The 21,704-nt window shown below is 34.3% G+C and overlaps 1 protein-coding gene across 1 annotated transcript in view; it reads right to left on the bottom strand.

Moving 5' to 3' along the window:
- The window catches only part of MANBA (mannosidase beta), a 117,650-nt gene that overhangs the window by 28,015 nt on the left and 67,931 nt on the right, over positions 1-21,704 (bottom strand). The window contains exons 10-12 of the mRNA XM_031942781.1: positions 20,967-21,053; positions 14,825-14,992; positions 1,626-1,844 (exon numbers count right to left, since the gene is read on the bottom strand). Of these exons, the coding sequence (XP_031798641.1) occupies positions 1,626-1,844; positions 14,825-14,992; positions 20,967-21,053 (474 nt within the window). The remainder of the gene's footprint in view (positions 1-1,625; positions 1,845-14,824; positions 14,993-20,966; positions 21,054-21,704) is intronic.

Genomic DNA, 21,704 nt, shown 5'->3' with positions numbered 1-21,704 from the left:
CCAGAGCCTGCTTAAACTCCCTGGCTGTTTAATAATTTTCTGTACTTTTCAATATATTATTTTGTTTATTTAGGCCAAAGAAATTTCATAATGAATAAAAGTTCATTATGATAATAATGAATAGAAATAAAGACACGAGTGAAATTGGTTACATAATCTGGAACAAAGACAAAATTTCACTTTCAAAATGGTAAAAGTCACTCATTCACTATCACAGTGGTAAATGTCACTCATCAATAGATGAATTTGCTCATTTGTTCCACACATTCTCTTTTCACTAAATTTTTAAAAATTTACTCTTGAAGTTACAAACAAGTGACAGAGGTGTAATCTCCAACAGAAAGATGCTAGTTTGAAAGAGGGACCAGTTTAAAGTGGAAGATAATGAATTCTACTTTGCACATGTTGAATGAGGAATGCATAAATAATATCAAGGAAGAAATATCTGGCAGGTAGTTGATAAAACATGACTGGAGTTTGCAACAGAAATGGGGGCTCCCTATTCAGTAGATTTGCACAATAATGATTTTTTTAACCCATTGGGGTTGATGAGATCCCCAGGATAATACATATAGATAAAGTCCTGAATAAGACCCACAATAAGATGGTAAGAAATGGAGAAGACTTTCAATGAATGGTCAGATTAATAGGGAAAGAAGCTGGACAGCTGGTTCTTTTGATGTAAAAGGTTATTTTGTAATTTGTTTTAATTCCTCTTATCTAAGTAAATATACTTCAAATACAAATAATTACAAATAGATATAATTTTACTTTGTAGCAGTGTTCATCCCTATCCCTTTCACTTTTATATAAACAAACATCAAGAATATGCACATGTGGTACAAAAGGGAAGACCACTGATTCTGGAGTTTGAAAACCTATATTCAAACTCCCCCTTGATACTTTATATTAGTGTGTCCTTGGAGTAGACTTCAGATTTCTCATCTGTAAAATGAGGGGGGATGGACTAGATTGCCTTTAAGTTTCCTTCTAACTTTAAAGCTACAATCCTACAATTCTGAAATAATCCTTGGATTGTTAAATTTAAAAAGAAAATATGAGGTGCCAACCAATCACAATGCCTGAAAACAGACCTAAAAGAGTTTGACAATTTGAAATAAAAATATAAGAAATGTTCACTTAAAGCCTATATACCTTCTTACTAAGCTAATCCATCCAAATCCTTATATTGATTATATTGGCACAATCAAATATAAGAAAACATCTGAATAATTCTTATAATATGGTAAATCTGACTTAATCAATTGACTCTTCAAATACCAAAAGAAGAAAATAACAAAAAGTAAATAATCATGTTTCCATAGATAATAAGTAAAAGGAAATAATCTTGAAGGAAACAATGTTGAAGGTGCATAATTGACAGCAAAAATAAAGCCATTTACAGCATTTAATAAATGTTTGTTGAATGAATTCAAATATTATTTAAAGGAGATTTGCCTTAGATAATAATATAAAAAATCATCTTCTCTGATTTCTTTCCCTAAAATTTACTCTAAATAAGGAAGTGAATATATTATCACCCATTGAGCACTGTTGAGAAGTTAGATGTTATGTCCTACTACTCTGACTCCCTAATGCAAGAGAAAAATGAAATACAGGTTTACCTTTTCCAATGTACTGAAGGAGGGCCAGGACTGATAGCCATATTCAGAAACAAACCGAGCTTTAGGAAACACCTTCCAAATCCAGCAGTCACTTTCATAGTCATAAAAATGTACATCACCAAAATGGGTGTCATAGGGTTTACGGGAAATCCAGCCTTCTGAAATGGATTCTGCTCCATTTGTGGGGCTAGATGTGATATAAGGACGAGTCTGGTCCTCCTATATTAAAATAAATCAAATAAGAGTTTAAGGATTAAAACTTTCATTTAGAAAATGAAAAGCCCAAATCAGTTTTCTACCTCAAATTAAACTGCTTTCCATCTAGGATGACAAGAAATTGATTTTATAATAAGATAAATTTCCTGTTGTAACCCTTCTCTTCACCAAAGTAAAATATAAGTATCTGCTGAGGTCCTCAAAATTTTTAAACAGGGGGCCAGTTCACTGTCCCTCAGACTGTTGGAGGGCCGGACTATAGAAAAAACAAAACCTTTGTTTTGTGGGCTTTTAAATAAAGAAACTTCATAACCCTGGGTGAGGGGGATAAATGTCCTCAGCTGTCGCATCTGGCCCAAGGGCCGTAGTTTGAGAACCCCTGATCTAGAGGGCAGGGACTAACTTTGTCTTTGCCTCTCTGACCTTCAGCAAATCTTCCCTGACACAGAAATAAGATTAAATCTTTATGGATCAATTTTTTTCATTTAATATTAAAACACACAGTAATTCCCAAAACCTTGTTCATTTCCCATAATTCTTTGAAATACCTAATCAGATATACCCCGGTTCAGTTATCTTCATGTAGATGACTCCCAGATCCTCAACTCCCTCTTAAGCTCCAGTTCAATATCTCCTACTATCTATGCAATATTTCCAACAGGGCATCCTTTAGCCATTTGAAATAAGAAGCCCAAAATGGAATCACAATCAAATTCTTCCTTTAAAATTTTTTTTTAATTTTTAAAATTTAATTTTTATTGCTGTCCTTTATTTATTATAGCTTTTTATTGCAAACCTTATGTGTTGGAATCTTTACAAAGTGTTAAGGCATCGGAGTTGATTTAATCTTAGAAAGAGATATTTTGGGCCAGAACTTGAACTAGGTACTAAGTACAACTAATGGAAACAATGCTTGTGTTCATACCTTTAGAGAGCTCATAAGTATCTAAGAACTCAATGGAGTTCACATGTTTGGGAGATTTCAGAGAGCATGCTGGGAGATATCCCACAATCCCACTCTCAGAGAAGTAGCATAAATACAGTTCCAGTGAGCGATGCAAGAGAGTTCTGGGAAACTTCGACTGGGGTTGGAGACAGAGCACTCTGGGAGATACAGAAGCCGACTCGCCTCAGTTGGAGATTGAGAAGCCACAAGTTGGAGCTGGCTGGAGGCTGAAGAAAGCAGAGGCAGAAGCCAAGGACAAAGCTGCAAGATCTCTTGGAGCCAGGCAGAGAGATAGGCCTCAACTAACCGGACTAATTTGTAAGGAGAAATAAACGCTTGCAGTTTTACCAGCTGGCTGCAATTTTGGAGTAATTATTTATTTCAACTGATACTAAAGCTGCCCCCAGGAAAACCTTCTGAATCTTGCAATACCTTCTGTTCTAAATTTCCCCCCCTTTCCCCCATTCCCTCCCTTAGATAGCAGATATTCCAATACATGTTAAAATATATGTTAAATGCAATATATGTATACATAAGCATATAGTAATCTTTTTGCACAAGAAAAATCAGATATAGAAAGAAAAAGAAAAAATCTGAGAAGGAAAACAAAAATGCAAGTGAACAACTATAGAAAGCATGAAAATGCTACATTGTGCTCTACACTCAGTTCCCACAGTCCTCTCTTTGGGTGTAGATGGCTCTCTTTACTGAACAAATGGATCTGGTCTGAATCAATTCATTGTTGAAGAGAGCTATGACCATCACAATTGATCATTGTATAGTCTTGTTGTTACCATGTACAATGATCTCCTGGTTCTTCTTGTTTTACTTAGCATCAGTTCATGTAAATTTCTCCAGGCCTCTCTGAAATCATCCTATTGGTCATTTCTTATAAAACAACAATATTCCATAATATTCATATACCATAATTTATTCAGCCATTCTCCAACTGATGGGCATCCATTCAGTTTCCAGTTTCTAGCTACTACAAAAAGGACTGTCACAAACATTTTTGCTCATACAGGTCCCTTTCCCTTCTTTAAGATCTCTTCAAGATATAAGCCCAGTAGTAACACTGCTGGATCAAAGGGTATGCACAGTTTGATAATTTTTTGAGCACAGTTCCAAATTACTCTCCAGAATGGTTGGATTCGTTCACAGTTCCACCAACAATGTATCAGTGTCCCAGTTTTCCCACATCCCCTCCAACATTTGTCATTATCTTTTCCTGTCATCTTAGCCAATCTGAAAGGTGTGAAGTGGTATCTCAGAGTTGTCTGCATTTCTCTGATCAATAGTGATTTGGAACACCTTTTCATATGACTAGAAATAGTTTTAATTTCTTCATCTGAAAATTGTCTATTCATATCCTTTGACCATTTATCAGGTGGAGAATGGCATGACAAAATCAAATTCTTCCTGAGTTACCTAGGTTACCAATTTCCATTGCAAATATCACCATACTTCTAGTGATCCACGTTTATAACACTGGAGTTACAGCAAATTCTTCAGTCTTTCTTGTCTCTATTCCTCATATATAATTAGTTGCCAAGACATGACAATTCTACCTCCAAATCTCTCAAAATCATCCCCCTTCTTTCCTGCCACTCATGCTGTCACTACCTTATTTCTAAAGTTCATCACTTCTCTCTAGACTTGTACAATAATCTTTTACTTGGTCTCCCTGGCTCCATTTTCTATAATCCAGTGTTTACAGAGCTGGTAAACTGCTATTCCTAAGCACAGGCACTCCCCTGTCCAAGAAGCTTTAGTAGCTCTTCAGGACAAAAAAACGTTCTATCTAATAAAGTTATAATGGATGATCTAGGATGACAATATGATATAGTCCTGAGAAAGATTACAGAAAAGAAATGTTATACAATAGGAAATTAACTTTAAGAATTGATAACTAAAAGAACTGTTCAAATAAGTATGTCTTTTTACTTTTAAACCACCCATGTAGTATTTAATTTAGTACCATGTGTCTTCAAAGCACTCTACAAATGACAAGCATTCTTACAAACACTAATTATTGCTCATAACATCCAAAGGAGGCCAATAAGTCTTTGTGAGACAATCGTTTTATAGCGTAAAAGGCAGCAAGGGGAAGTCAATTTATTCTTATGCACTGCTATCAAAATAGTGACTACGAGAGGGAAGTCACATTTATATTTAAAATACAGGTTTTTTTTTTAAATTACATAATCATTAATTAGCCCTCATACTGGAGAGAAAAGGAGTAATATTCACATTAAATAGAAATATTATAAATTTAATATCAGAAAACATCCAAATGGTCTACTAAAGAAAATAGAGATACTTTAGCCTGGTATTCAAGATTTTCTAAACCCTAGTCCCAAAATACCTTTGCTGTCTTATTTCACAACTATACACACACACATACACACACACACACACATACACACACACACACTCTTCAAAGTTGGAAGGAACCCAAAAGACCAAAAAAATAAAAGAAATACCTGAAAGGAAAAAGGAGTACCCAAAAAAGGAATCTCCTCTAAAAATTTAATAGCTAAAAACTGTACTAAGATTTTTGGGAAAACCTGAATAGTTGAATTTATAAGAACAGCAGCCAGTCACCAGTAGATGATCAGAAGATATGAAGAGGAAGCTGCCAAATGAAGAAAGGCAGGGTATCAAATAATCAAATAAAAAAAGTGTTCCAAATTGCTAATGATAAAAGAGAGTAGTGATGATAATGGACATTGTTGATTTGTCTCTAATCTAATTGAAAAGACTGCTAGTTTTTCTGCTTTACATAAAATGTTTGCTCTGGGTTTTAGACAGATAGAATTTACTATATTAAGGAAGGTACATTTATTCCTGTTGACTAATTTGTTTTTAATAGAAATGGGTATTAGTGTTTGTCAAAGGCTCTCTCAGCATTGATATAATCATATGATTTTATTACATTTTCCATTAATAAGTTCAATTATTTTAGAGTGATACACATAAGAAACCAACCATGCATCATGGTTATACATGTTCATGGTATACAATCTTTAAAATACATCATCGTACCACTCTACTAATACTTCAATATTTTTACATTGATATTCATTGTTCTTAACCTGGGAGCCATAGATTGGGTCCATAGACAGATTTCAAGGGGGTTTATGAAGTTGGATGAGAAAAATCTTCCCTTTCAAAAACCTCTAATTGAAATTTACCATTTAACTCTTCTATTTAAAAAATTTTTCCCCTAAGAAAAATTTCACAGGTTTAATCAAATCATCAAAAGTCAATGACTGAGAGACAAAAAGATTTTAAAAAGCTGCCTTTTTCTACTCTTTTTCTTGATTTAGATATTAAGAACATAATTTTACCACAGAAATTATTCATTTCTTTTTTCTAAATTAGTCATTTAAATAATTTAGTTCTGTTAATCTGGGAAGTTTATTATTATTTTTGTAAATATTCATCTATTTCATTTATCAGTTTTCTTAGCATATAATAAAAACGATTTCTGATAGTTTATTTTCATTTGTTCTTCATTTCTATAAATTCTTATAGGAATTCTTTTGATTCTTTGATACAATTTTATTTTTTTAAGTTCTAAAAAATTATGTATCTATTTTATTTACCTCCTCCAAGAAAACAGTTCTCAGTTTTACTTATTGATTAATGGGTTATTTTGCATTTAGTTTTGTTCATCTCTTCTTTGCCTTTTTAAAAAGAACTTCTACCTTGGTGTTTTGTCAGGGTTTTCCTGATTCGTTGCTTTCCTATTTTTTTCTGTAATTACATTTCAAGCTCCTGGATCTGTTCTTTATCTCTTTTGATGATGGAAGCATATAGAAACATAAAATTTCCCTTAAGGACTGCTTTAGCTGCATTCCTTAAGCTGATACACTGTTTCATTCATTTCTTTGTTGAAACTTTCCACTGTTTCTATTATATGTTCTGTGACCCACAGATCTTTACAACTAAATTATTTATTCTCCACTAAATTTTTATTCCTTTCTTCAAAGGCTCTTTATTGATCAAATTTTTTATTATACTGGGGTCAGTAATAGACATATTTAGTAGTTTTGTTTTCCTGTACTTGATTGCAGTATGTGTATATGTATATATATATATGTATATGTATATGTGTGTGTGTGTGTGTGTGTGTGTGTGTGTGTGTGTGTGTGACTCGATATCAATCTTGGTAAAGGCACCATAACAGATGTAAATAAGTAAACTTTCTGATTCTACTGAGTAATTACCAGAGATCTATTTCTAATTTTTCTAACTTTCTTCTCAGGTTCCTAGATTGTTTTTTGTTTACCTTTTGTTAGCTTTGCCTAGGTCTGAAAGGGGTACATTGAAGTCTCTAATACTTTTTCTATTTCTCCCTATAATTGAATTAAGTATTTAGATGCTATGCTATTCAGGGCATATATATTAAATAATGATAGTGGTCTGTTATCTATGAAGTTCTTAAACATAACAATGTCCCTACTTATCTATTTTATTGTCTACTTTTACTCATTCTTTTTCTGAAATTATGACTACTGTCTACTTTTGTTAATTCTTTTTCTGAAATTATGATTATTTTCCTTTTTTTTAGTTCACCTGAGATTTTATTCTCACCCCTAATTTAACCCTGTGTCAGTCTTTCTGTTTCAAGTACTGCTTTCTAATCTATTCATCTAATTTTTTCCATTTTATAAATGAACTCATCCCATTTGTTTTTGTATTTATTAAAGTTAATTACATATTTTCCTCTACCTTATCCTCTTGCATTTTTTCTTCTTTTCCCCAATCCTCTTCTTAATAAAGAAGAAAGTGGTAAAAGGGAAGTATGTATAATTAGTGATATATAACCAAAACCATTTATTTCCATTCACTTTCCTCTCTTCTTTTCCCCTTGCCTGCTTCTATCATAGGTTTTTATTCTCCTTCATTTTAATGACCTTCTAACCCTCCAGCGTGGTCTTTGTTTTGCTTATAAACTATTACACCTATCCTATCTTCCATCTTAAATCTTCCCCCCCACTTTTCTCTTCCTGAACTTTCCTCACCACCATAGTATTTTTCTTTTTGAAATTAATACATTTTTACACCATGCTTTGGTTTCTGCCTGACCAGATTTGTCTATATTCAAAGTTTCTACAGCCTTCCAATAGTCTTTTTGTACAGTTCTAGCCTGAATGGAGATGTTATAACAATTTCTCTTTTGTTTTCTTTATAATTATTCCTGCTGGTACATTTTAAGAATTTTTCTTGAAATGTCCTTATGGAATTTGAGCTCTTCTAGGTCCTAAATATGCCACCATTTTCCCACAATTCCCAGAAAAAGAACAGAAGAACATAACTCTTCATAGGATCCATCTTCCATCCTCTGTCTCTCAAATGAACCATCATGTGATCTAGCTCCTCTGCCGCTGTGGTCTCAGTTGGTCAAATCAACATTACATAATTTATGTAATCGGTGCTCTTAGGAAACAGGACTTCTTTCAGGTCACTCCCCACCAAATTATGGCAATATGAAAGAGAATTCAAATATTTCTTAGGAAGGATGGTGAATTATACCAAACTGAAAAGTTTTTGTACAAACAAAACTAAAGCAGACAAGATTAGAAGGGAAGCAATAAACTGGGAAAATATTTTTACAGTCAAAGGTTCTGATAAAGGCCTCATTTCCAAAATATATAGAGAATTAACTCTAATTTATAAAAAATCAAGCCATTCTCCAATTGAAAAATGGTCAAAGGATATGAACAGACAATTCTCAGATGAAGAAATTGAAACTATTTCTAGTCATATGAAAAGATGCTCCAAGTCATTATTAATCAGAGAAATGCAAATTAAGATACCACTACACACCTGTCAGATTGGCTAAGATGACAGGAAAAAATAATGATGATTGTTGGAGGGGATGTGGGAAAACTGGGACATTGATGCATTGTTGCTGGAGTTGTGAACGAATCCAACCATTTTGGAGAGTAGTTTGGAACTATGCTCAAAAAGTTATCAAACTGTGCATACCCTTTGATCCAGCAGTGTTACTACTGGGATTATATCCCAAAGAGATTACAAAGAAGGGAAAGGGGCCTGTATGTGCACGAATGTTTGTGGCAGCCCTTTTTGTAGAAGCTAGAAACTGGAAACTGAGTGGATGCAGTTGGAGAATGGCTGAATAAATTGTGGTATATGAATATTATGGAATATTATTGTTCTGTAAGAAATGACCAACAGGATGATTTCAGAAAGGCCTGGAGAGACTTACACAAACTGATGCTGAGTGAAATGAGCAGGACCAGGAGATCATTATATACTTCAACAACAATACTATATGATGACCAGTTCTGATGGACGTGGCCATCCTAAACAACGAGATCAACCAAATCATTTCCAATGGAGCAGTAATGAACTGAACCAGCTATGCCCAGAGAAAGAACTCTGGGAGATGACTAAAAACCATTACATTGAATTCCCAATCCCTATATTTTTGCCCACCTGCATTTTTTATTTCCTTCACAAGCTAATTGTACAATATTTCAGAGTCTGATTCTTTTTGTACAGCAAAATAACGTTTTGGTCATGTATACTTATTGTGTATCTAATTTATATTTTAATGTACTTAACATCTACTGGTCATCCTGCCATCTGGGGGAGGGGGTGGGGGGTAAGAGGTGAAAAATTGGAGCAAGAGGTTTGGCAATTGTTAATGCTGTAAAGTTACCCATGCATATATCCTGTAAATAAAAGGCTATTAAATTAAAAAAAAAAAAAAAAAAAAAAAAAAAAAGGAAGGATGGTGAATATGTACTGAGTTTCTTCCCAGCTAAAACTAAACTATTCCTAACTAGATTGACTATAAAAAAGAGAGAAAAATGAATTACTAAAATAAAAAAATCCCATAACATCAGACCAGAGTTTGGGGTACCTAATCTAGCATTTTATTAAGGAAAGGAATAGACAAATCATCACCACAACTTTATTCAGCTCCTATAATTTGCTCTAAATCACTAGGTATGCTCTGCCATCTTCATCAGCCATACACAGTTATTATAAAGAAAATTTATGCTGCTCCAGACTCTTTCATCTCTATTATTAAGAAGGAAATAGCTTTCACACATATGTCCAGTAACCAATATTGTTTAGCTTATATGGGTTTAGCCCTATTTAATTAGAGAGCATACCATAAAGTATATAGGTGCTTATTACATATAACTTACAATATCCATGTCTACAATACATTCCTTTTGCTTCTCTAATACAAATGAGACCCATACAAGTGGTCTTTCACTCACTTCTTCCCACAGAAGGATACTGTTCTCCTCAGTGGTCTTCCAAACTACAGTCAACTTAGCCTAAAGGCAACGGAATATCTGCACTCTGGCAATTAGAACAGCCTGAGCCTTGCAGAAACCTCTGGGCAAGCCCCAAAGGGGATTCATCCCAAGAGTCTCTCAAATGTGGATACCAGGTTGATTTTGAAGAACAAGGGTAAGGAAATGGCAGGATAAAAGTACCATTACTTCCCTTGTCCCAGATATCACAATATAATTCCCATATTATAATTCCTGTACACTACCATTAATCACACATACCTCATGTTCAAAATACATATCTATAGCTTCTTAAAGGAATGAATATTACCACCCTTGAACCCAGCAACAGTCTTCTTTTCACTATACCCAGAAGCATCTGTTTCTGCACCCAACTATATTTACTCAGAGTGTTGGTTAGATTGATCCAACCTAGTGAACAAACTTCAGAAGTTTCAGCTGCCCACACTTTTATAGTAGTCTGAAGGGTCAAGCCCACACCTAAAGACTGATTCTCTGCCCAAAAGGTAGGATCCAATAGTATCCAAAGTAAGCACGGGGAGTAGAGAGTTCTCTAATCCAGTTCAATTTCATACTTTCCCCTTGCTGCCCTCCTACAGGGAATCTGCTAGCTAGGAAATTGATCAAGTAATGGCTATTGGGCCAAGAATGTAAATCTCCTTTTTAGAAACCCCTGAAAAAGGGATTCTCTATTTAGATTTCCTTACTGATTTAGTCAATTTTTCAAGAGCAAATTCTCTGCTAACTACCTAGGCAGATGGAACTTTGAAAATGTCAAAGTTACTCCTATTAGACAACTTTAGTAGCCACTGTTTCAAATGACACATTAGTTTGCTGTTAACATTTCTCCTGCAAGTACTCCTGCAAAAATTTATTCACCCTCCAACAACCTGATGAACAAAAAGCACTTCTATGATTCTAGTATGATGGTGATATTCATGAGAAAATTGGGAATTTCTTACTACTGAAACAGTTTCCTAATATTTATTCTTCCTGCTCCTATTTGCTTTCCTTCCAGTCATAATCTCACATTCTCCAAGGAAACTCAAGTCAGAGATAATACATTAAATTCCCACAAGGACAGGGAGACAAAAGATGGTTCTTTAGCCTTTCTTTAGCCCTTTCCACCTGTGCTATTCTAGATCTATAAGCTATACCCCTGACTTTAAAACATGATCTTTTTTAAAAACAAGACTAAAATTGCCCATTCATTTCTGCCTCTAACTGCCTGATTGTTATTTGTTTTAGTCCTGTCTGAATCTTTGTAATCCCATTTGGTGTTTTCTTGGCAAAGGTACTGATTTGCTATTTCCTTCACCAGCTCATTTCACAGATGAAGAAATAGAGGTAAACAGAATGAAGTGACTTATCCAAGTGCCATACAGCTATTAAGCATTTGAAAGCAGATTTGAACTCAGGAAGATAAGTATTCCTGATTCCAAGCCTGATATTCTATGCAATGCACCACCTAATTGTCCTAAGTGGCAAAATACAGGGATGATTTATTTTCATTCTTTTTAGAGCCATCAATAAATGTCATGAGTACTTGACTTTTTCTATTTTCTTTTCAAAGTAAACAAGCAAGGAGTTAACCCTACAAAGTAAATAGGAGATTTCTCTTTCTTACCCCAATAAGAGGGTTTCCTATACACACTAAATAACACTGCAGCAATGTCCTTTCTCTGGTTATCCAACTACCTCCTATACACACTAAATAACACTGCAGCAATGTCCTTTCTCTGGTTATCCAACTACCAGAGGCTCCTATTTTTCAGCAAAACCCTTTTTTCACTTGAACAATAAATTTGCCATAGAACCATTAAAATGGTTCATCATACCAAATATTATGGGCCAAATATAGGCCAGTCTGAGAATTCAGGCTTTATATTTGAAAGTAATGAGATACTTGTAAATTATAAAATGTAGAGGGCCGGAACTCTGGAGAAGTATACTTGAAACAAGGTGTTAACTCAGTGGAACTGATGAAATAATGGTTCTCTAGTTTACATATATCTAGTATGATATAATGATATAATCACTCTAGTTTGATATAATGATATACTCAGTATACTGTAATGATGTAATTGTAATAGGATATTTAAGGGCTGAGAGAACTAGGGACAAAGGGAGACTGATACTGGCAGACTATTGGAGGAGACTCAGTCAGACTGAGACAGGGTCAGACTATGGCAGATACAGACTGTGAAGGAGACATTAAAGACTTTAGACTCTATTCTTGTCCATCCTCGTGGTGACTATTCTGCTGAGGCCAAGGCCCTTCTGGAGGACCTCCAGAAAGCTAGCCCAGGCATTACAATAAAATGCAATAAAAAAAAAAAACTCATTAATAAAAAGGGATAACATGTGTGAAAAGTAAAAAAGATAGTAATTCAGATAAGATAGCTATTCCCATAATCCTCTGCATTCACCATGGCAACCAGCCATATTATGTCAAAAAAAGGCATTTCTCATAGGGCAAGAGATTCGAATACTTTATAGAATACTTTATAAAATCCTGGACAGCAATTCCTCATACTCTGAATTTTTTTATGTCTTTGGAGGCAAGGAAGCCATGTGGCCTCACTATTCTATAAAAAAACAATCCAGCCTATATAAAACAAATTATTGCTCTTTCTACAAATCTCTTTTTATCATTTTTGTCCTACATAACTTATATAACATTGGAATTTATTTTGATGAATGTTTGTTAGAATTCATTTGTAAAGCTATCATATCCTGGGTTTTTTTCTTTGAGAGTTCTTTGTTCAACTTATCTGAGATTGATTTATTTAAAAACCTCCACTTTTATTCCATTAATCTGAATATTTCACGTTTTTATGAATATTAATCCACTTCACTTATTGCTTTTGAGTTGGGTAAAATAATTTCTATTAATTTCTTTTATATACTGTTCATGTGGAGTCAATTCTCACTTTCCATTTTTTATGTTCTTCTTTCTTGCTTGTTTTTCTTTCTTAAAATCAGATTAGTCAAGTTAATTAGATTTAAGTCAGACTAATTTCATTGATATATTTTTAAAAACAGCTCCTAGGTCTTTTGTTTGTTAGCTTTGAATTATGTTTCTATTTGATTTAGAAATCCTATTTCCATGTTTAGCTGAAGTTTTCTGATTTGCTACTTTTCTACATTTTTGGTTGCATTTATTGATTTGTTCTCTTTCATTTTTTAATAGCTTTTCTAAAAAATTCTGAACTTGATAAACGCCAGCAAACATGATCTTATACAAAGTAGAAAAGGAAAAGAGAAATTAATATTAAATTGGTGATTTCTATCATATGTTTTTTCTTTTAAAAAAACATCATAAATTCAACACACAGTTTCAAAGCTGTCCTACTTGTCCAAATTAAGTACTTTGCTAAGTGCTAGGGATACCAATAGAGGCTAATACCTGCTCTCAAGGTGCCTGCAATAAAGCTATATACAGGATAAATAGAAAATAATTAACAGCAGGAAGGCACTGGAATAAAGAGGAGTTGGAGAAATCTTTCTTTATAATCTAGGATTTTTTTAAGGGTCAGGGGAGGAACCTCACATGGTACAACAAGGGAATAAAAAGGCTTTAATGCCTGAGGCACTCGGATGTGATCTCTGTAGCTAGCAGGAACTGCCACAAGTGTCGAAACTGACTGTATTAAGGAGGCATCAACGGGAGGTGTCTCCTTCTTTTATTGGCAGCATGTGTAACCTCTTAGACCTGATATAACTAGCGGGACCAAGAGATAGTGCAGAGTGCAGGAGAAATAGTGGGAGTGCAGGATGTGATCCCGTACAATAAAGACTTGTGCTCACAAGCTCCCATGTTCGGGTGTTCTATTGAACAAAGAACTACTGCTCAACGAGGTGGTAGCCAGGGACATCCAAAAACCTGGGACAAGGTTAAGATTGGTGACCAGTAACCTGGGTGGTCACAGATTTTAGTTATGATTTTAGTTTAATCTAGTTCCTTTTGTTAAGAGAAACCAGGAAGATCAGTAATCCCAGCGGAGGAAAGACATTCCAAACATGGGGGAACTCCAGAGAAACTTTCTGGAATGGAGAAATCAAGCAATGGTCTTGTTTACTGAATGGTCAGAAGACTAATGTCATGGGATAAAGAGTAGGTGTTGAGGAATAAGGGTATAAAACTGGAAAAGTAGGAGGGGACTAGATTATGAAGGGCTTTGAATGCCAAACAGCATTTTATAGTAGATACAGCAGGTGATAAGAAGCCACAGAAAGCGTGTGTAGGGGGCTGGGGTTAGAAGAAGGGTCAGACATGATGACTTTAGAAGCTGAATGGAGGGTGGATTCAAGTGGAGAAATACTTGAGGTAAGCACCAGCAGGATACTTAGTCCAGGCGTGAGTTGACCAAAGCCTGCACCAGTGGTGGCAAAGTCAGAGGACCAAGAAAGGTGAAATTGTCAGGCCTTAGAAACATATTAGATACAGAGGCCATCAAAAGTTGTGATTTAGCCAAGTTAATCAGAACTAGTTAACATTAATAAGTCATCTCTCTCTCTCCTCCCCACAATAACAGCCTGATTCTGTACTGATCCCCTTAAAGTCCTATACTTTAAAAGTGTATATAAGATAAGGCAGCAAACCCAACAGTGAAGACAAAGTAAAGTGCTGGGGGAAAAATATCCTAAAAGTTGTCATCCTAAATAAAGGGACATTATCCACATCAATTTATTTAGAAATTCATTCCTAAATTCACTGAAATGGTACTTACTGCCAGGACAATTTCTCTGATATTTTTCACATATAATGTCACATAGTCTCTGAAGTAGATTTGACGTTTACTGGATGGCACAGAAAACCAGTTCTCTGCCAAAGCAGCTTCATTTTCATTGTTACCACTCCATATGATGATGGATGGGTGAGATTTCAATCTTCTGATCTGAAATTTTAAAAAAGAGAGAGAGAGACTACTTTATTTCATGTGCATAAGACAAAGAAATATGAAGCTTCCTTCTCTGAACAGCTCTGGGTGGTAACCTGAAATAATGGTTCTTTAGCAATGATGAATTTGCAGCCATGTAGTATCATCAGAAAAATGTTGCTGTTCAAAAGGTAGGTTATGTTTCAGAGGAGTTTGGGACCCCTGAAAGCACTATTCAACCTTCTGAATACAATCTAGTCTCTGCTCTTACTTCTATTCTTATAAAATTCTTGGCCCAATGTCACTATCTTTATGCAGTCCCTATTCCAGGTCTGTGTCCTGATGGACTACACATGGGCTACCCATTAAAATTCATATCACTAACTACACTACACACTTCACACACCACTATTTAGGTGCTCCTGGGGAGTGCAAGACCACAAGAATGGCCTTGGTGACAGACTGTATTGCTGAAAAGAACTGGAAGGAGTCAAGAAACCATGATGGTGATCAATCTCAAAGGGACCCTCAACGCAGTTCTCTTCTACAACCCAGTGTGTAGGGCAACTAGATCTCATTTCCCATAGCTTCTATCCAAACCTCTTCTTGCCTCATCAAACCTCTCACAGCAGCCCCTATCCTCAATCTCACAGACCTTGTCTCACACTCTATGGAAAAAATTGGGACATTAGCTTAGAGCTTCCTCTTCTTTTCACTTATTCAACTCAGCCTTTTGATACCATCTCATGCTACCTCCTCCCTCACTCCTTGATGACAAAGTGGCCCTTCTCCTTGCGATAGGCAATCCCTCTACAATGCATTCAACTGTATTCCTTTCTGTCTTCTCCTACTGTTTTCACCATCACCTCATCTGTCTAATCTTCAAATGTACTGTTCTTTCTATAGCATAAATATTCTCCTATTAAAAAAAAACTCTCACTAGTCTCTTGCTAACTATTATCCTACATCACTCCTTCAACTAAATTTCTTTTTTTAAAAAAAGGCTTAATTTTTTAAATTATACTTTATTTAAAGAAAATCTGTCCTCTCCATTTTACCTCTCTTCAAACCTCCATCTGTTATAAACATATATAATTATGATAGATATATATGGCATGTAAATGCAAGCAAAACAAATTCTTACATTGGGCAAGTCCAAAAAATATATATGAATCAATCATCATTAGCCCACTGGCATCACAGTGGATCATTACCAGAGTTAAGTCTTTCAAAACTGTTTGCCTTTACAATTTCTGTCATTATATAATTTTTTCTCCTGGGTATACTCACTTTACTGTGCATCAGTTCATATATGATAGAAGTCTTTCCAGACTTTTCTGAAATTGTCCCCTTTATAATTTCTTAGAACACAATAGAGCATCACATTCAAACAACCCTGATGTTTAGTCATTTCCCAGTTGATGAGCATTCTCTTATTTTCTAAGTGTTTGCCACCATGGAAAAACGCTGCTATAAATATTTTTGTACATATGAGTCTTTTTCCTCTTCAATATCTTTGGGGTCTAGGTCTAGTAGTGGTATCACTGAGTCAAAAATATGTTTAATAACTTTTCTGGCATATTTCAAAATTGCTTTCCAGAATGGCTGCCAATTTAAAGTCTACAAACAGTATGAGAACATTGTGGTTGTTTGCCAATCAGCTTAATAGGTATAAGATAGAATCTCAGTTTTCATTTACATTTCTCTATTAGTGATTGAAAGCATATTGTCAAAACTGCCTGCACATATGTACTGACCATTTGATAAAATAAGGAATGGCTTATTATGTTACAAATTTGAATCAAGTTCATATCTAACATATATATGTGTATTAGAAATGGGACTTTTCTCAAGTTATAAAGATTTTTTTTGCCATTTTCTTGTTTCTCTTTTAAATTTTATCTGTATTAGCTTTGTAGAAAAATCTTCTTAATTTTTTTAAAAATTATTTTACTTTATGTCATCCTTTCTACCTAGCCTTGTCTAAGTATGAACTCTTTCCCCACAGGTATATCTAATAATTTCTTCCTTGCTCTTCAAATTTACTTATGATGACTCTCTGGTGTCTTATTAGGTGATCTTATCATCTCTTAGGGGTTCAATTATCACTTCTGATGATCCCCTAATTTTCACTAAGTTTTGATCTTAAATTATCAAACACCTGCTGGATATTTAGGATTGAGTGTTCTATAAGCATCACAAACTCAGTATAATACAAAACTCATGATCTTTCCCCTCAAACTCTTTGTATTCCCCAATCTTCTTATTTACGATTGAGGTCACCACCATTTTACCTATTATTCAACATTATCTTTGATTGACTCATCTCTTTCACTTTCCCACATATCTAATCTGCTGCTATCACTCTACATCAGGTGCTCATCATCTCTTACCTAGACCTATTATAAGAGCCATCTAGTTTTCCTGCCTCAAACTTTCCTCCCTCCAATTCTTCTATCACATATGTAACTGCCAAAGGAATTTTCCTAATGTATATTTCTGCTCACATCATTCCCCCTACTCAGTAAACTGCAGTGATTCCTTATTACGTCTAGGAGTGAATATAAAGTAAAAATAAACTGCTCCATTTGGTATTAAAGGTTCTTTACAATCTAGTCTCTTTCTTACCTTCTTATGTATTACTCTAAGATCAAGTTTTTATATAGTTCCCTAAACACAACAATGCCTCTCTGACTATTGTGTTAACCTTTGCATTTTTGTCCCCTCTTTCTTAAGCATACTCTTCAACATCTTAGGAATCCTGACTTATTTTTCTCAAAACTCAGGTCAGAGACCACTTCCTAAAAAGACTTTTCAATATCCTCTCCAGCTACTAATACCTTCTCATTTGAGATTAACTTCCATTCATTCTGCATATGTAATTTGTACCTATTTAATGTACTTATTTAAATACCTGTTGTCTCCCCATTTTGAAGGCAGGGATGGTTATTGCCACTAAGTAAATTTCTCTTGGGCCCTGAAACCTTCCACTCCACCTGTTTTCCATGACCCCTATAACACAATGCTTTGGCTATCAATACAAACCAGAATTGAGTTGAGGTACCCGGGCATGTATTCTGTTGACAGGTGTGCTCTAGGTGTTCCAGCAAGAGAAATAAGGCACAGTTATGCATCGAATACGTGCCAAGAACGGGATAAGCACTCCCCTCCATTGGAAGGACTGTTGCCAAGCCATGTGACTTGGGGGAAATGGAGGATGGTTGGGGGGAAGATATAAGGGACAAGGGACGAGGGAGAAACAGAGAAATCATGAGAGACATCATGAGCTGTACCGAATAAAGCGTGGCTGCCTTCACTAACTGTGATGACTATCTCGTCTTGTGTAACCGGAGACATCCCAAGAGTTGTAAAGGCAACTAGGTAAGGAAAGATACCGCTTGGTTAGGAATAGCCCAACAAACTTCAAAATTCCTTGACCTGGCATTCAGTCTTATTCTCCTCCTTTCATTCAAATTAGACTATTCATTATACTCTGTATATAGCAAGTGCTTTATCTCTCCATTCATATACTTTCCTATTTATGCCATATCTTCTCCCCAAATGATGAATATGAATTCATTCTTTAAAGCCCACTTCTAGGTTTCTAGGAAGACTTCCCTGGGCCCCAGATCAATAATAACTTTTTTTTTTTTAACTAAACCTCACACAACCTTTTCCTAATACCTTTCTTAAGCACATGTCATGCATTGCAGTTACATATATGTGTGGAATATTCCCCATTAAATTGTAAGATGAGAGAATAGGAACAATGTAAGTTTTCTCTCTTTATTACTTAATATGGTGTTATATATTAACTGCTTAATGAATGTTTGTTCATTTCGATTTAAATGTTAATTAAATACCTAAAATATATACATGACAGTGATCCAAAGCAGGGTCCAGTCAGCTGCCTGTTTTTGAACTATCCAAGGACTAAAAACAGTTTTTATGTTTTTAAATTCAACATAGTTTGTAGACCTTCTAGACAACAGCACTGCAAAAACAGGTATAACACAGATTCTTCTCTAAAGGTGTTTGCAATCTAATTGAGAAAAAGACCTACATACACAAATACCTATGATACAAAGGAAAGTGGGATAAAACTACTCTGAGGAAAAAAAAGGTTATAAGAAATGTGAAGAACATTTTCAGTTGGGAAGAACAGGAGTAATCAAGTAAGACTTCATTCCTGAGGCAGCATCTGAATGAAATCATGAAAGCAAAGAAATAAACTCCCAACAGTTAAGGGAAGAGGAAGAGAGTGATTGGGAGTGGTGGAGAGGGAATCCACTTAAGATAGAGAAAACAGTTTGAGCAAATATAAAGAAATGAGAGAGCAAAAATAGAACACAGAACATAATATAATCCAACTGGCTGGACAGAATATAAAAACAGAAATAGCGTGAGATAAAGGTTAGAGTCATGTAGTGGGCCTTAAATGCTGGGATCAGGAATCTACTCTTCTTTTTCATTTAACAATTGGGAATTGTGGTGCTCTTCTTTTCTCTCAAATGCAGCCAGGAGTTAAAGTATAAAGTACTTTAAGATTTTATTTTATTTTTTAAAGTATTGCTGTATTGTTTCAGCAATGTGAAGAATGGATTGGAGAAGAGAGAAAGACTAGAGACAGGAAAAGTGGCTGAATTTATTTCAAGAGTTCTAATGAATTTTACAGATAATATAAGGATGAGTAATAATAATCAAGAAAAAAGGAGAAGATATTGAAAAATATTTTGTTAAAGTGATTATTACATTCATTTTAAAATTCTTAAGCTATAAGTTAAAAGAAGAAATCCTTGGTAATGTGACAAATTCAGATGGACTCACTATAGTCTCCATTCAAAAAAGTAATAATCAAGTTGCAATAGCTCTACCTTAAGGGTTACTTGTGGATATTATTCCTACTTTAAAAACAATTAAAATCTTTTTGTATCTTAAAAAAAAAAAGTTTCTGAACAGCCTTTTCATTTGATTATCTGTGCTTAAGTGGAATATTCATTATATTTATGCACCAATTGTTCATTATGTGCCAGTTTTTGCAGGGATATTTTAAAAGTCCAATTTTTAAAAAGTAAAACAATTAGCTAATAACACTTTGGTAGTTCTGTGAAAGACATAATTATGTAATAAACTGAGATATGAGGCGCACCACGCCATAGTAGGGGGCAGTTAGGTGGTATAGTAAATAGAAACCAGGGCCTGGGGTAGGAAAACTCCTTTTCCTGAGTTCAAATCTGACTTCAGATATTTACAGCTGTGTGCTTCTGGGCAAATCACTTAACTTTTGTCTCAGCTTCCTCATCTATAAAACAAGCTAGAGAAGGAAACAGAAAACGACTTCAGTATTTTTACCAAAAGAACCCTAAATGGAATCACAAAAAATTGGCAAATGACTGAAAAATTACTGAACAATTGAAAAAGTGGGTAAATAACTAATCTCAGAGTCAGGAAATTTAAAAGCTACCTCTGACACATAAGCATTGTCAGATTTGGGAAAATAACTTAGTTCTTCAGTGTCTAGGCCACACTCAAGATTATTAATTAAACAAAGCACCTATTGACATAAACTAACATGAAAAAGGAGTTTTCTCAAAAGGGGTTCTCTATAGAGAAGAATACAAATTAAAAATAAAAAAAAAACAAAAAGGCAATCTGCAATCCATCCCATCCCATAAAAATCCTTAAATTAACAGCAACTCTTCATTATTTTTTTCTTAGTCCCAGAAAATAGGTGATGAAATACACTTTGTTAGTCTTAATAGAGAGATGGTTTTATGGATTAGAAATGTTATATGTGCTATTAGACACAAATTATTTGTATGTTGGTTTTATTTGTTTTTCTCTATTACAACAGTGGCTTCGGTGGAAAAACAGGTTATATTAAAAAATAACTGTGATATATAAGAAAGGCATCAATAAAACTCTTTAAAAGAATTTTTAAAGGAAGATGAAGACACACATAAAAAACTTGTATTTCACTTGGCATTCATACCTGATGAACAACTTCTGCTCTCACTGAATCAACAAAAGCCTGGTCAGTAGGATAAAGAGCACAGGCAAACATAAAGTCCTGCCATATCTACAAGGCAAAAAATGAGAGTTGGTAAATAGTGTCTAAAAAAAAAAAAAACATTGTTAATAATATTATTATAAATATTATAATACAAACATATTGCTATACTGTTATATTACAACATATACTGTATATGGTATATATTGTATAATTGTATATTTTACAATACAATAATAGTATATTTTACAATATCGTACAATTGTATGTATATACAATTTAAAATATTTACAATAACAGTATATTTTACAAATTATATAATAGAGCTTATAAATTTCATTTTACAATTAAATATAATTGCATATTTTACAATATTTACAAAAAAATACTTCACAATATATAGAATGAGATCTGCTGGTTCCAAAATATAATGTATATGGTATAATATTGTATGCATAATACAACATATAATATTATTACAAAAATATTTTATTATTTTAATACTTTGAGATGCACAGGGATTAACTTGATATGTTTATATCTTATACATATAAACATAAGTCAAATTAGTGAAAAATTTATTGAGCACTTAATGAAGCATAATGATAGGCAAGCCAATCTTGAGAGTCAATAAGACCTGGGTTCAAATCCAGCCTCAAATATTTATAAACTGTGTTAGGTAGGGTACAAGTCAATTAATTTCTTTGAACCTTAGTCTCC

The sequence above is a fragment of the Sarcophilus harrisii genome, chromosome 6 (assembly GCF_902635505.1).
Source record: "Sarcophilus harrisii chromosome 6, mSarHar1.11, whole genome shotgun sequence".
Lineage (NCBI taxonomy): Eukaryota > Metazoa > Chordata > Mammalia > Dasyuromorphia > Dasyuridae > Sarcophilus > Sarcophilus harrisii.
This window is presented reverse-complemented; position numbering and strand designations above follow the sequence as displayed.